The sequence below is a fragment of the Trichosurus vulpecula genome, chromosome 6 (assembly GCF_011100635.1).
Source record: "Trichosurus vulpecula isolate mTriVul1 chromosome 6, mTriVul1.pri, whole genome shotgun sequence".
Lineage (NCBI taxonomy): Eukaryota > Metazoa > Chordata > Mammalia > Diprotodontia > Phalangeridae > Trichosurus > Trichosurus vulpecula.
Window position 1 is genome coordinate 130,011,201 of NC_050578.1, and position 17,752 is coordinate 130,028,952.

Below are 17,752 nucleotides of genomic sequence, written 5' to 3' on the forward strand. Positions count from 1 at the left end.
CTGATCATCTAGTTTGTGTCCACCTCCTGAGTTCTAAAGTTCCCAAGGTTTCCCCATCCTGCACAGTTTCTGACTCCCATGATCCTTTATTTACTCCTTCTAGTTATGAAAAACTACATTCCTATCAACACCATTGCTCTACATTTGTATACAGTGTATCTCTTAATAAAATGAAAGCTCCTTAATGGCAGGGACTTTTTTTTGGTCTTTCTATCACGAACTAATAGCTCTTGGCCTAAATATAGTATAGGAGATGTTTAGTAAATGTTTGTTAAATAGCATTGTTGAAGAAATGAATAGAATTGCAAACCAAGAGGATATATGAGATCTAGGGTAAAATGTCTATTAATTGAGATCAGTGAGGGGATAGTGTTGGTGAGGTGGCGTTTGTTCTGAGTTTTAAAGGTTGGGTAGGCATTCCATAGGTGAAGAGGAAGGAGGAGGTAGAAAATCCCAGCTACAGGGAATTTGATGAGCCAAGGCAAATAAGGTGCTCAGAATAGCAGAGTTTAGTTGTAGTGTAGAGACCCTTGAAGGGAACCAATGTTAGATAGAGCAATGTCAGGTTATGGAAGTATTTGAATGCCAAACAAGAAAGTTAGACCTTTTAGACTGTGGGCAGTGGAGAGCCGCTGAAGATCCTCGAGCAGAAGAGTGACCTCACCAGATCTTATAAGTAAATCTTATCCTTTATTAGTTCAATCAAACATAGCTACCGACCTTTAATAGTCTGTTAAGCAAGAAGAATGGCATTGATATATATAATACATTTGAAAAATCCAAAAGATAAATAGTTAACTGCATTAAACTGTGACCAGTGCTCTAAACAAGAATGAAAGCAAATATTTAATATCAACTTTTCATGTTTTAATTTTTCATATTTTAATTCTGCATAAGGATTTGAGAAAGGTATTCAGTTATCTTGTGGCATGAGTGCTAGATTCGGAGTCAGAGGACATGGTTCAAATCCTGACTTTGTAATTTACTACTTAGCACTTTACCTCTCTGGGCTTCAGTTCCTCACTGGACTAGATGACTCAGAAGGTCCCTGACAGCGTGAAATCTAATAATATGGATTTCTATTGTCATTCAATGCATTTTATTTTATGCATTTAAAAAACATCATTCTGAGAAAGTCTTCACCAGACTGACTGACAAAGGGGTCCATGACACAGAAAGGGTTAAGAACACCTCATCTACACCACGCATTTTGAAAGGTTAGTGGGCAGGAAAAGATATTGTTAAAACTATATTAAAAGATAAAATATATTAAAAAACTTTGGCAGAGAGTATTGCCTGGAGCCAGTGAGTACTTTTCACTCTTTATAACGATATCATTTATAAAACACCATGTATCCTAGCCCAGACAGAGACATAGTCTTGCTCCTAGAAAAATAGGTGCATGTTTAATACCCTGCTGGGATTATCTTTCTCTGTAGACAAACAACAATAAAACTTTGCATAGTAAGCAACTTCTCTTGACTGGCAAGGGGAAGCAGAAGAATCCCAGGAGCTGATGTGCTGAACACAGATAAATATTTGTTTAGTGGTCAAAAGAAAACACAAGAAAACAAAAACCCAAAGCTAGGAACAGACTTGGCAGAGGATTTAGAAGTGTGGTGTGTATTCAACTGTTTAACCCCCTGAATAACCCTGGATATTTTAGAGATATCTCTATTTATCTATATGGCTGCTCTCTCTGTCTCTCCCTTTACCAAAATGTGAGTTATTGCAAGAATTTTGAAACGTTACTGAGATATTCTCCTTTAATTTCATTTTATGCCATCTCTGACAGGGTCTTTAATAACAATAACAAAAATGCTAAATAATAATAGAAAACAGAACCATGTTAAGATCAATAGATAATAAGACCTCGGGAATCATCCAGCTCACTGGCATATAATAATAATTAATAATCATAATAATAATGATAGAATAAAATGAGTCCCATTTATATCATGTTTTGAAATTTATAAAATGTTTTCTTAGAAACCACCTTAGAACAAAAGTAGTTCAAGTATTGTTTTCCCTCTTACAAATGAAGAAACTGATGATGAGACATATTAACATTGACTTGCCTGTAATTACAATGCTGATATATTATTCTGCTTCCCTTAGCAAAGTATTTTTAAAAGAAAGATGAAATAAAATTATTCCTAACAAAGCTTGAGAGGCAGCTGGTGGTGCAATGGATACAGTGCTGGACTCGGAGTCAGGAAGACTCATCTTCCTGAGTTCAGATCTAGCCTCAAACACTTATTAGTTGTGTGACCCTGGTCAAATCACTTAACCCTATTTGCCTCAATTTCCTCATTGATAAAATGAGCTAGAGAAGGAAATGGCAAACCACTCCAGTATCTTGGCCAAGAAAAACCCCAAATGCATCAGGAAGATTCAGATATGATTGAAAGCTTGATTAGCCTGTAAAGTGCGTATCTTCTACTTTTTTAAATTTTCCTTTCTTTTTCTTAGTTATATCAGAAACCCATTTGGGCAGAGACTATGTCTAATGATATCAATGAATCAACAAGTATTTATTAAATACCTACTATGTGCTAGGCATTGGGGAGCCAAATACAAAAGTAAGATACCCTTGCCCTCAAGGAGTTTACATTCTACTGGGGAAGGCCAATATGAACACAGATTAAATAAATACAGTATATGCACAAAATAAAGACACTAGCAATTTGAGGACTAACAACTAAGACAATCAGTAAAGGACTTTATATCCACTTAATAGTATTTTATTTTTTTTTCCAATTGCATGTAAAGATTGTTTTCAACTTTCACTTTTGTAAGATTTTGAGCTCTAAATTTTTCTCCCTCCCTCCCCAGAATGGCAAGCAATCTGATGTAGGCAATACTTGTACAATCATATTAAACATATTTCTATATTACTCATGTTGTGAAAGAATCAGAACAAAAGGGAAAAACCCCTAGAAAGAAACCTCCTTGTCCCCCCAAAAAAGAGATAATAGTATGCTTCGATCTGCATTCAGACTCCATAGTTCCTTCATGAATTGTCTTAGATCATTGTATTGCTGAGAAGGGCTAAGTCTATCATAGTTGATCATCGCACAATGTTGCTGTTACCGCATGCAGTGTTCTCCTGGTTCTACTCACTTCACTTAGTGTCACTTCATGTAAGTCTTTCCAGGTTTTTCTGAAATCTGCCTGCTCATCATTTCTTACGGCACAATAGTATTCCATTTGATTCATATACCACAACTTGTTCAGCCATTCCCCAATTTACAATTCTTTGCCAGCACTAAAAGAGCTGCTATAAATATTTTTGTACATGTGGGTCCTTTTCCCATTTTTATGATCTCTTTGAGATACAGATCCAGTAGGAGCATTGCTGGATCAAAGGGTATGTACAGTTTTATAGCCTTTTGGGCATAGTTTCGAATTGTTCTCCACAATGATTGGGTTAGGGTAAAGGACTCTTGAAAGAGGTAGCACTTGAGCTAAGCCTTGAAGAGAACTAAGCATTTTAAGAGGTAGAGGTGAGGAGGGAGAGCAATCCAAGTAGTGGGGACAGCTTGTGAAAAGTCATGGAAATGGGAGAGGGAGTATCGTGTATAGAAAGCAAATAGGTCTGTTTAGCTGGAACATAGAGTGCATGTAGGGGAGTAGTGTGTAATCGGCTTGGAAAGGTAGAGTGATTATGAATTGTAATGTGCCTTCTTCTTGAACAGAGGAATGCTATGCTCAGACCTGTGAGGTAAGATTAGCAATTTACTAGCTGTGTGGAGGATGGATTAGAGAGAATAGAGACTAAATATAAGGAGAACAGTTAAGAGGCTATTACAGCCTTCAGAAAAGAGGTGATGAGGGCCTGGACTAGGGTGGTTGTGCTATGAAGAGAGAGAAGGGGATGGATATGAGAGATATTGGACTGCCACAAGATTTGGCATGGGGATGGTGAGGGACATGAACACACATATAATTTGCCATTTATCTATATGCATATATATGTATGTGTCTATATATATATATATATATGTATATATATCTATATAGACACATACAAAAAATCAGCTCTACATACACATATTTAAATGGCCCTATTCTCTGAATGCTATATGGAACTCCCAGTAAGGAAATTCCCTTTGACAATGTAAATCTGCAACTGACCATTGCTTTGTAATTTACAGTCATAAACAAGGGTTCTTAACCTGGGTTTTAGGAATTAAAAAAATTGATAACCATATTTAAATATAATTGGTTTCCTCTGCAGGCTTATGTATTTTATGCATTTAAAATATCATTCTGAGAAGGAATCTATAAGTTTCATCAGATTGCCAAAGGGGTCTGTGACACACAAAAAAAGATTAAAAACCCTGGGGTGATGAGACTTGTAAAGTGACTTGACTGTGTCCTCCAGGCCCTATGGACATCTTCTGTTTAGCCTGTAGAACCCCAGAACCCTTTACAACCTGTTCCCTTGCTCCCTTCCCAGTCTTTCCCCCTTTTACCTCCCTCCACCATTCTCTGATCCAGCTACCCAGCCTACTTACATTTCCTCACACACCATACTCCATCTTCTGATCCTGCACTTGCATTGGCTGTGCTCTCTCCCCTCAACTCAGCCTCCAACTTCCTTGGTCAAGACTTAGTTCAAGCTCATGTTCTGCAGGAGGCCCTCATCATCCCCTTTACTCACAATGCCTCCCCTCTGAGATTACCTTCCCTTTACACTGTGTATATCTTGTAAATACGTAGTTGTCTGTACGTTGACTCCCCCTTATCTTTCTTTGTATCCCCAGTATTTGGCACAATGTCAGGAACAAAGTAAGTACTTCATAAATATTTGTTGACAGACTATGTGGAATGCAAATGATGACAATAATCTACATTTTTATGGTGACACCCCATTTGTAAAGCGTTTTACATGAATTTGTTCATTTGAGTTCTATGACAACATCGGAGAGAGGGGTAAAAGCACCTACTATGCGACAGACACTACAATTGTTATATCATTTGGTCCTCACAACAACCCTCAGAGGTAATTACTATTATTATCCCTATTTTACAGGTGAGGAAACTAAGATAAACAGAGGTTAAGTGACTGGTCCACACAGCTAGTAAGTGTCCGAGATCAGATTTGAACTGTGGTTTTCCTGACTCCAAGCCAATACTGCTGTCCAGCACACCACCTAGCTGCCTATTTTACAGAGGAAGAGACTGGCACTGGGCTTTGTGCCAGACACTGAGGATACAACTATGAAAATGATACAATCCCTGCCCTTACTTGGGGTTGCTTGTTAGAGGTAAACTGAGGCAGACCTAGGAGGACTTGAAGCGGACTAGAGAAATGCTGGCATTGTGAAGCCCACTTTGAAACCATTTGAAGTCAAAGTAATGAGTGAAGGGAAAGAGCAATATCTGGAAGTCATTAAAGGTCTGGGTGGATCAGTTGGCGAAGCAATGTTAAGCAGACTAAGAAGCAAAGAACTAAGGTTAAAAATAACAAAGAGCTCAGGGAGCGATCACCATTACCACCATCATGAATAATAATGATAATATAAATAATGATGATGAGAACCATAACACATACTATTTACACAGTGCCTCATCCCTTCCCTTCCCCTCCCCCACTTCCCCCATCTCAAAGTGCTCATGTGTTTTTCCATTTATCCTTTCCATATTCTATCTGGTTTGGGAGGACTCTGGATTCATCTTTATTTTGTACAGTCAGCCAGTCAGTCAATGAGAATTTAATTATTAATTGGCTACTATGTGCCAGGCGCTGTGCTAAATACTAGGGATACAAAGAAAGGCAAAAACAGTCCCTGTCCTCAATAATAACCATTAGCATTTTTATAGCCCTGCAAAGAGCTTTACACAGGCTATTTCACTGATCTTACAAGGTAGGTGCTTTTATTATTCTTATTTTACAGATAGAAACTGTGTCTTGCCTAATTAGGGTCACTCAGCAAAGTAGGTGGTTGAAGGAACATTTGAACTCAGGTCTTTTTGGTTCTAAGTCCAGTGCTTTATTTTCTATATCACCTTGTTTAAGGAGGTCATATTGTATTGGAGGAGCTTCCAATGTGCCATGGGGACAATAAGGAGACAGTGGTTAAGTGACAGGATAAATGAATTAGAATAAAAGATCAGAAGAGAGACAAATCCCCTGCTTCCTCGACTGTTATAGTTCACCTCCTCCCTACTGGCTCTCTTCATCCTCTATCATCCTCTACCATCCTCTACCTCCTTTCATCAGGTAAAGATCAATAGTAAAAGCGGCCAAGGCAGCTGGGGCTGAACCCCAGGCACACACTTGCACATCTAACATCACCTTCTGGTCAGGTTCACCTGGAAACTCAACAAGAATGTTTGTACTTTTCAGTAGCTATTTGACGATCTTTCTCAGGAAAGAACTGAAGAGGGGGTTTCTCCTTCTCTCACTTAGTCTCAGAGAGGTTAGGTTGACTTGTCTATATTTATAATACTGACAAACAATGGAATCAGGATATGACCAATGGAATCCTATCTCCAGGGCACAATATGATTCTGGCTCTCTTAGAGAAATAAGAAAGATGAAGTAAAATGATTCCCAATAAAGCTGGATTACCCTGTAAAGGGTACACTGTCTTCTATTTATTTTCCTGATCTACTCAGGTGCTTAGTGTCTCTAACAATTATTCTTTGGGTGGGGAGAGAGAGAGACAGAGAGACATGGACAGAGAGACAGAAATGGAGAGAGACAGAAAGAGACAGAGAGAGAGACTGAGACAAAGACTGAGACAGACAGAGAAATAGAGAGAGAGAAGAGAGAAACAGACACACAGAGATAGATAGATAGATAGAGAGAGAGAGAGAGAGAGAGGGAGACAGAGATAGAGAGAGACAGAGAGACAGAAAGAGACTGACTTCAATATAGGGGAGAGTTAAGAGTCAATTTACTTGGCTACGGTCCAAAGGGAGAGGTATTCGGCAGAAGGCTGAGGTGGAGAAAACAAACAGAGGTTGGAGCTTCCCACCCCATTCCACTGATCACAGAAGAGGCTGAACCAGGAAATGGTGAAGCCCATCACTCACGTACCCAACTGGATGTGATCATTTCCTGGCTCCACTTTTCCTAATTCGAGTCAGGAGTCAGTGCTCCTACATGCTCTGTCAGTGCCCGAATTGCCCTCAGATGGTGCTCTTTGAGCAGGAGGAGTCTGCCAAGAGAAAAGTACCTTTTGCATTTCAGAAGCATAAAGACAATAGTACTTATTCAGCACCTGTGATTGAGCTGATGCGTACATTTGAACAGTGTGTATGGAGTGTTCATGGAGCACTAGCACCTCTGGTGTGAAGGCTTGCTCAGCCCTTTTTAGGGCTGCTTATCCACCTTTGGTGTCTACTTTTTGCCCAACTCTCACCTGTGGCTCCAAGAAGCTGTAGCATGCACAGCGGCCACACCCAATAAACCTTCTTAGCAGATGTGCTAAACCAGATTGAGGGTAGCCTACAGGCTTTAAACCCCGTTGATGAGTTAGGGGAATGCCTATCTCCCAAGCACATGAAGGCTCCTCCCTGCAGAATGGATGGATGAGAACAGGTTGTTCCAACAGGCATGGAGGTGTCTGAAGGAAGTGCTGTGGAGTGCTTAGAGCTTAGTAAAAGACACCAAGGTCATCCACTGCATCCGTGGCCATGGCCAGTCATCCTGATTTTTGTCTTGCCACCGGACTTTGAGGACTCGAAGAGACAGTGAGATTGACTGATGTGGGCAAGTCTGCCTTACTTAAATCCAAATGCAAGTCAAGACATCAGTCCTGATATCAATGGTCTTCAAAAACAGAATGAACAGCAACAACTTTCAAACCAAGCAGCACTCTGCATCACCCCTTCCTTTGTTCCGGCAGGCTGAGCTTGGAGTGGGGAAAATGGTAGACTTTATAAAGGAAATAGATCTAGAGACATCTAGTCCAATCCTCATTTTATAGACGAAGAAACTGAGGTCCGAGGAAGTAAAATAATTTGCATGAGGTCATATAGGTAGTAAATGGCAGAGATGAGGTTTGAACCCTGGACCTCTGATCCCAAATCCAGGTTTTTTCCACTTATTGAGCTGTTAGGAGAGTGTTAGGAGAGATGCAGCAAGCTTTGTGCAAGAGGAAAAGACCCAGAGGAAAATTCGGACAGCTAGCAAATAGCAGCAGCAAGATTTGAACTCAGATATTCCTGCCTCCTGCAATCTATCCATTATGCAGGGAAAATGGAAATAATCGCTATGAACCCTGGTCTGATTGCTTATTCTCCATACTTACTGTTTTGATTTTAAAAGTGATAGGAAGGGGAGTGCTCATATAGGAAAAACTGGTGTTTGCTGTGTGGTTTGGTACAAGCTGTTGCTTTGTTGTTGCTGTTCAACAAATATTTACTTGACAAGCATAGACACAAAGGTGAATAGGATCAGGTTTTTTTTTTTTGCATTTTAGGATCTTATAAACTAACAAGAATCATGCATTAGATTATAAACTCTTTGAGGGCAGGTGTTAATGGGAGAAACATCATTAAGTTTGCCATGTAAAACTTGGGTAACTGATGCCAAATATATGTTTACCACAATGCAAAAATTATGGGGATAAAAACCCAAGTTTCTTATCATGATGTTCAAGCATAGACTGAACAATCATGAGGATTCTAAAAAGATTTCTTATAGGCAAAATTGCATCAGAGTGACAGAGAAATAGTTTATTTACATATCACAATCTTTAACACACCTCTTAGGCCATAAAAGTTAGAGAAGATAGATCCAAAATCCTACACTTCCTTCAATGTCATCAAAGTTGAACAAGCTTAGTCAAACAAAGACATAGTCTCATAGAGCCCTTAAGAAAATGAACTTCTTTGTCAAACTCTATAGGTTAACTAAACTGGGTTATAGATTAAGCTATACTTGGAGGATTTACAAATAGACTGATTGAAGAGGAGGATTTCGATGTCAAAGACAGTACAAATTTTTCCTCCGGTATCTTAGCTAAGCAATGTTTAAGACTTACATAAATTTTTGCATCCCTTGGGACAAGTTTTGGTAAGGTGAGATTAATATTATCCAAAATTTGAGGGATGAATGGCGATGAGTCCCAAACAAAAAAAGTAAATAAAAAATTCCCCCACAACACAGGGCTTGATTCACGTTTTTTTTTCTTTGTATGTCCTGTATCTAGCAAGACGCCTGATGTTGTTAGTAAGTGCTTAATAAATGCTTGTTGATAAATTAATAAGGGACATAGATGAATCATGGAAACAAAAGTAGCTAAATATGATGCCACAGGTATATAAGAAGGTATAAACTTGAACCATGAACTTCAGAAGAGGGAGAAATCACTGAAGGTTGGAAGCAAAGAGCCACTGTTGAGACTTAGGGAAGGCTTTATGAAAAAGGTGGCATTTGAGCAAAACCTTAGAGGGTGAGTAGGCTTTTTAGCATTTACTCAAATATTTCAGTGCTTACTTTGTGGACTAAATCCTCCATACAAGGAACCATGAGGGTTACAAAGAAGAATAAGGCTGGTGTCTATCCTCAGAGAGTTTATAATTTATTGAATGTGGAAAATAATTCCAGAACCTGCAAAGAGTGTGAAGAAATATACAAAGATGGAAAATAAAAACAAAACAGAACAAAAACAAACAAAAAAACCATGCTTGGGAACAGTAATTTCCCTGTGTTTGGTTGGAGTGAGTGTAGGTGTATGATGGGGAATAATGGGAGATAAGTCTAGAGAATTGGGTTTATACCAACTTTAGGAGAGCCTGGAGTGTTTGACAAAGGGTAATTTGAGTTTTATGTGGTAGGCAAAGAGAAATCCCTGGTACTTTTTGAACGAGGCTGTTCCTAAAGGGCAGAGACCATGTCTTTAGCTTTGGACACTCCCCTGCCCCCAATATGGTGTCCGGCACTTAGTAGGCACTCTCAGAATAGTGTGATTCTGTAAGAGTAGCTTAAATAATGTTAAAGCTCAGAGTGAGCTGAGGCTAGTGAGCAAAACTAAGCTCAACTATGAAAAAAACAGTCTCTTGGCTTCTAGCCTCACTATTTTAGGGGAAAGAGTAGGACCAAAGAAAATATCAACAACGGGCACAAGGCAGAGCTGCTCACTTCATCCTTTTGCTTCTCTTTTCTCAGCCAAGGACGATAGACTTTGGATCATAAAAGATTGAAGAAAAATGGCTAATAGTTTGTGGATATCCAGGATAAGTAGGGATATAGTTAGCTGCCTTTGAGAAGTTCAAGTCACCAGGCCTAGGCCAGCTACATGCTCTCATACTGAAACAACTGAAGGAAGTAATTACGGAGCCACTGACAGTGATCTTTGAAAGATCATGAAAATGTTTTGCGTGACTATGCATGTATAATCCATGCAAAATCGCTTGCCTTCTCAAGGAAGGAAGAAGAGGGGAGGGAGAGAATTTGGACCTCAGAATTTTAAAAAGTAAAAAAAAATTTGTTTATGTGTAATTGAGAAAAATAAAATAACAATTAAACAGAAAAAAGAAATCATGACAAATGGGAGAGATATGAAAAGGCTGGGCAGCTAGGTGGCACAGTGGATAGAGTGCTGGGTGGGAGTCAGGAAGACCCATTTTTGTGAGTTCAAATCTATCCTCAGACACTTACTACCTGTGTGACCCTGGGCAAGTCATTTAACCCTGTGTTCCTCAGTTCCTTAATTGTAAAATGAGCTGGAGAAGAAAATGGCAAACCATTCCAGTATCTTTGCTAAGAAAACTCCAAATGGGGACACAAACAGTCAGACATGACTGAAACAACTGAACAACAATAACAGCAAACTGGAAGGCTAGAGAAGGGCAGATATCATATTCTTCCAAAAACGGAAGAGGATGGAGTTTAGAAACAATAAGCCAGTGAACTCGACTTTGATTCGTGGCAAAATTCTAGAGTGTATATTGAAAAGTATAGGGAGTTGACCGTTGTGAATCTATAAAAACAAGTGGTGATCTCAAAGAGCCAGTATGGCTTCATCAAGAACAAATCATGCCAGACTAGCATTATTTCTTTTTTTTTTTAAAATGGGGTTCCTAGACTGGTAGATCAGGGGAACACCGTAATGTTTACTTAGATGTTAGCAAGACATTTCACAAACCCACACACCATTCTCTTAGAAAAGATAAAGAAATACGAGCTAGATGAAAATTCAATTAGATTGATTTGGTTGTGGGAGACATTAATGGTTTTATGTTAACTTGGGTTGAGGTTTCTAGTGGAGTTCTCTAGGGATCTGGGCTTGATCCTCTGCTATTTCATCAAAGCCTTGGACAAAGGAACAAATCACATGCTTTATATTCATAGGCAACTCAAAGTTGGTAGGGATGGCTAACACACAGGGTGACAAGAGTTAGAATTAAAGGAAAAAAAAAAACCAAACTAGAACATTGAGCTAAATTGAAAAGATGAAATTTAATAGGTACAAATCAGTTAGTCAGTCAGCCAACCAGCATTTATTTAGTATCTTCAATATGCCAGGCACTGAGATAAGTGCTGGTGGTACAAAGAAAAGCTAAAGACAATCTCTGCCATTGAGTTCACAGTGAAATGGGAGAGATAGTATGCAAACTTCTATATACAAACAAAATATATATAGAACAAATCAGAGATAATCAGCAGATGAAAGACACTAGCCGCACTATGGTTTAAAATGTAAGTTGTACAAATGCTGGATGGTAGAGGCATGGCTAGACAGCAAGTCATCTGAAAAAGATCCAGAGAGTTTAGTAGACTATAGTGTGATATGCCATCTAAGAAAGAAAATGTAGTCTTAGGGTGCATTAACAGAATGTCTGGGACCAGAGAGGTGACAGTCTTACCATGCTATGACTTTATCAAGCCACAACAGCGGTGTTGTTTTCAATTATGAACGCCAAATTTTCAAGAGGACATTGGTAAGCTGGAGAGCATCCAGAGGAGAGCAGTCAGGATGGTGAAGGATCTTGACGCCACACAAATGAGGATCAGCAAGTGGAGATGGTTTGCTTGTAGAAGAGGAGACTTAGGGGACATGATAGCTATCTTCAAGTATTTGCAGGATTTTCACCTGGAAGAAAGTTTAGGCTTATTCATATAGGTACAATATTGATATTGCCTCATTGTCAATGGTACCTTTTATAAAAATGCAGTTACCTTATCTCTTTTAATTTAATCTATCTTAGCCATAACTCTATGTGAAATCAAAATTGCTACTCCTGCCTTTTTTTATGCATCGGTCAAAGCATAATAAATTCTACTCCAGTCCTCCATTTTAACTCTTTGTTTATCTCTCATTCTTAAATGTGTTTCTTGTGAACAACATATTGTTGGATTCTGATTCTTACTCCACTTTGCTCTCTGTTTACATTTTATGGGCGAGTTCATCCCATTCACATTCAAAGTTATAATTAACTATAATTCAGCTTGGCCCCAGACCACAGAAGTAAGAGCAATTTATGGAAGTTGCAAAGAAGCAAATTTAATCTTGATGTCAGGAAATATTTCCTAACAACTAGAGCTCTCCAGAGTGGAATGGGATGCCTTGGGAAGTAGAAATCTACAAAAAAAGCCTGGTTGGCTTCTTACTAGGTGTGCTGAAGAGGAGATTCATATTTAGAGATGGGTTATGATATGGCCTCTAAAGTTCCTTCCAACTCAGATCTTGTTGTTCTGTGAGCACACGTCTGTTGAATGGATAAATCTCTACAGGGCAGCATTTTCTTCCATTGAAACAGCTGATTCACTTAGATTTAGGATTTATCACACATTGTAACATGATACATTTCCTCCTCTTTTTCAGACCTGTTCTTGTACCTGTTAGAAAAAGAAGCTGTTTAGAGCCATGGGTTATTGGCTTAATCACTTTTATATCCCTGATTGTTCTGGCAGTGTGCATTGGACTTATTGTTCACTATGCGAGATATAGTAAGTATCAATTGTTTTTTTCTAAGTCTTGTAGACAAATTTCACATTTTTATTTGTTTTAGATTTGTTCTTTTAGCTCCATAATTAAGCTGTTTATGAATAAGCCTTCCTTGAATTTTCATCACTTCATGCATTGTTTATAGGTCAATATTTCTTGTTGGGAAGATTATTAAAGACCACAGTAGCTCACGTCTTTCAGTTTTTGTCATTAACAAACATCAATTAAGACCTGAGAGGCAATGTGGCATAGTGGAACTGACCTTAGACTCAAGAAGGTCTGGGTTCAAGGTCCAGCTCTGATACTCACTAGTTGTGTCACTACATGTGTCACTTAAAAATTATGTGGCCACACATAATTTTACAAGACTAAAAGTTGCTAAACAGTTGATAATCTGCCTTGATAGAGGGAGTTCCTCCATTGAGGGTTTCCAATACCAATAAAATCACAGGTCTGAAATACCTCCCCCCAAGTCCTCCAAAAGCAAGGTTTAAATTGGAAGAGTAAAACATAACAGAATCTCAGGTCTAATACCTTGAACCCTCTAAAAGTGTAGGAAAACCTGACACAAAAAACCCAATATATTTAAAATTCTGACATCAAAGAATTTAATGATGCCTCAGACATTACAGAGAAGGTGTAGGTAAGTAGGCAATAAGCATTTATTAAGCCTCTACTATGTGCCACACACAGTGCTATGCAGTGGGGATACAAAAATAAGCAAAAAGATTGTCCCTAACTTCAGGGAACTTACATTCTAATGGGTAAGAGTATGCACAAAAAAGAACTAAAAAAGGAGATAGGAAGTACTTATGAGTGTTGAATGTTTGATAAGTCAGAAGCAGCAGAGCCAAGAGGGAAATGAAGAATGGACATAGCCTAGGAACTTCTTCTAAATGGAGACTCTTGGAGGAATTCATTAATGTGAAAAGGGAGCCAGCATGACAGAGCAATATTCCAGGATGAGAAGGCCCTAGGAGCTGAGGAAAGTTTGAGGGTAGGCTCTACTCTGTTTCTGTAGTGAAGTGTTTATATTGGCCTTTTTCTAAGGGGTTCTTCCATCACCATTCTAGACTCTATCTTGTCCTATACATCACTATAGGATATTAAAGAGGATGAAATGTATTATGAAATGTATTTCTGAAGAGAATGACTATGTTATGATCAGGCACTTCACAGAAGATAGAATCAAAGGTTCCCATGATGTTAGGATGGTCCTGAATTGTCCTTCAGACATTCTCTTTCGAAGTGGAATAACTTCTGAAATTGATAGATATATAGAATGTTAGGACTAGACAGGGCCATACAGCTTATCTAATGAGCACCCCACTTTCCTCATTTCATTTCATAGATGAAGAAAACAAGGCTCTGCTTTATTTCAACTAATGAAAAGGAGAATTGTTCTCCTGAAGCAAGTGGTTTGGTAGTATGATCTGGGACTAGATTTTTCTTCTCTCATCCTTCAGTATACAATCACATTGGTTAGATTTCAATTGGCTCTCTTTGTTGGTGTGAGAGGTAATCCTAATGCTAGCATTCTCTTAGTTTAGATTTGATATTGGGGTGGATTAAGGCACTGACAAGTCATTGCACAGTTAAACAAAAGGAGGTTTATTTTGCCCTAACTCAGCAAAGATATGCAAGAAGGATATAGCGGTCCTTAGCTTCTCCATATATTGTCCCCTTTCTTTCCATGTGGAAATAAATCTAACAGGGTACAGTAACTTTTGTGGGCTTCAGAAATGGATTAATTTGAAAGAGCCCCTACCCCACCTGGGTGAGACTTTTTAGGCTTTTAGATGACCATGAAGCTGCACTCAGTGTGGCAGAGGCCAAGTACTTCTGAGGCACAGCTTTGCCTCTTAGGGAAAGTGAATCCTTGCTTCCGGAAGTAAGGAGGAGGCACAGGCCACCATGTTGTGGGGAAACACTGAAAGCTGTTAGTCTTATTATGGTTGTTATGTGGAGAAGCTGATTTCCTGTTAACAAAAGAAAGGTCCTTGCAACCTGTTATTCTCAGCTAAAACAGAGACTAGGGCAGCTAAGTGGCTCGGTGGATAGAGCATGAGGCCTGGAGTCAAGATGACCTGAGTTTTATTCCAGCCTCTGAAACTAGGTGTAACCCTGGGCAAATTGCTTAACCCTGCTTGCTTCAGTTTCCTCATCTGAGGAAGGAGCTGGAATCTGAGCCGGAGAAGGAAATAGCAATCCACTCCAGTATCTTTGCCAAGAAAGTCCCAAATGGGTTCATGAAGAGTACAACATGACTGAATAACAACAAAAACAGGGGCTAAATGTTTCTCAAACTGTGATTTGCTTCAGGTCACACAGCTCTGTTGTCAGACAGGGTTCTGAATGATTACAGTTTCCATCCCTACTTTCCAAAGAGAGGTTTAATGTTTGTGCTGTTTTCTGCATAATTTGAGCAAAATCCCAAGTGAAACCAGGGTTTTATTTTTTCATTATTATAATTTATTTTTTTATTCTTTTTTTTTGGTGGCAACATGGTGGTGCAGAGTGACTGGCCTGGAATCAGGAATACCTAAGTTCAAATCCAACCTCAGGAGCTTGCTAACTGTGTAACCTCAGGCGAGCCACTTAAACCTCTGTTTGCCTAAGTTTCTCATGTATGAAATGGACATAATAATAGCACCTACCTCATGGGTTGGTATGAGGATCAAATGAGATACTAGCACAGTGCTTGGCACATCGTAAGCACTGCATAAATGTTCGCTATTGTTGTTGTTGTTGGATCTACCCAGATAGTGGTCTCAAAATTCTCTGCTTTGGCTTTTTGACAGTTGAGACAGGGCCTGAAGAATGCTTAGGTTCTCTTTATTTTTTATAAGTTTTTATTGATATGCCTGGTTTTTAAATGACCTACACTTGTCAATATCATCAAACAGCGTTTGAGATCTCTTCCAACTCTAAATCTATGCTTGGCACCTGTGAGATTCAAATTGAGAACATGCCTGTGTGTTCACACTTGTCTAAACACTTCAGTAGTTGAGATATAACTATCATTTATCTCTTCCAAATCCAAGGCACAGATCATTTTGCCTCCCAACTAAACTAAAAATTCTAAATCTGACCCAAAGCCATCCAAGAAATAGTTAATCCATTTTTTTTGCCCTCCAATGTAGGTAATATTTTACGTCTCAGATGATTCAGGTGCATCAGGGAACTGCCACTGAAGTATTTCCCTCAACAAAGGTGAACAACATCCTACTGTACACCTGAATAAACAATGGTTGTTATGATTTTGATAAATATTTCACACTTGTTATCTGTCTTCTGTGTTTCAGGAGATAAACATAGGACAGACTCAGGCTCAACCTTTTAGCAGCTGACATTTGGCAAACCTAGACACAAACAGAGAAACAAAATACTCTGTAGGAAGAGAGGCATATCTAAGCCCCCTTTGTTTGACTGAGAAGAATCTGCTTTCCTCTCTAAAGAATAAGCGACAAGGCAACCTACCGTTCTCAGCTCTGGCAGGGGATAGCCTATTTCCGATAAATGTGGTGTGTTTGGTGAGGTATCTAGTACTTGGGGTGGAGGAGAGGCATGCAGGCATGTAATATGACATTTTGTCTTTCATACTCTGGCTCTGTGACTGTGTGAAATTCTGACATAACCTATATAGACCTAGTTTCTTGACGTGGCTATTTCTGCCACCTCTGAGTCAAATGTCCTGTAGCAACACGAACATTGTCAACAGAGTAGTCAATACACTGAGCAGTTCTGTGTAATGGTTGTCAATGACAATTCTCTAGCTCTTTCATTTGAGTGGCTGAGCCAATGGAAGTGGGGAAAGAAGGCATATATTATATGTTTCATAAAAATGATGTCTACGTGTTTGGGAGTCGTTTAAAGGAGTATCTTGTGCTGGAGAGCAATGGATGATAATTCGTGGGGTAATGAAATGCATTATTTATAAAAATGACCAAGGAAATTATTTTTACAAATTATAAGCTTCCTAGCCCTAGTGAAGAAATACTACCTACCCACCTGATGATGTAACAATTAGCAATCCACTTCTGTTAATACTTTAAGTCATTTAATTGGAAATGCTGCAATTGAGGTGTAGCTAACCCTGACTAGGCCCATTTTCCAGTTCACTAATCCCTTTCAAAGGCAAGGTAGAGATCCCTGGGTTTAATCTGTAATTTTCTTTATGGGTTCTAAGAGTCTGAAATGCCAATGAATTCACTTTTCTTTCAGCAGTGAGAAAAGAAAATGCAACTTAAATAAGATAATGTAGAGAGAAAACATATATTCCATAATAAATAGAGAACGAAGAGTAAAAATCTTAACCAACAATGAGGGTAAAACCCCAAAATTTCTTAGAAGATATACTTATTAAAGACCAAGGGTTAAAATTTTAAAACCACAATGCCATACATATTAATGAAAATTATAATTTAGAAGCAAAATTTGATTTTTCCTCTAGGGTTATTTGTTCTTTTTAAAATTAATAAATTAACATTTACAACGAGGTCCTGATAAGTACAAATAAATCCCATAAAATGGTTGACTGTATTAGAAACATACTTACATTGTCTAGGAATAAACAATACTCATTGGAAGGCCAAGAAGGTTTTAATTATATCTTACATTAATCCCTACTGAATAAATGGGTACATTCTTTTAGCAGAGTAAGGGAAGTACAAGGACTCAGATGGATGCCAGTCCTTTTATTAACCCCGACTTCGAATCTCCTTCCAGGCTCTTCATTGGCTAGATGCAACCGTGGGACTGCCTATGTTATGCCCTCCTCAAATGGCTCGTTTAAGCATGCGTACAAGCCTCTTACATTTTACCTGACCAGAGGCCTGGTC

General features: G+C 38.8%; 1 protein-coding gene across 1 annotated transcript in view; it reads left to right on the forward strand.

Annotated features, from left to right (window-relative positions):
* TMPRSS11E (transmembrane serine protease 11E) overlaps positions 1-17,752 on the forward strand; it is a 66,762-nt gene that overhangs the window by 20,694 nt on the left and 28,316 nt on the right. The window contains exon 2 of the mRNA XM_036764398.1: positions 12,789-12,913. Coding sequence (XP_036620293.1) covers positions 12,789-12,913 — 125 coding nt within the window. The remainder of the gene's footprint in view (positions 1-12,788; positions 12,914-17,752) is intronic.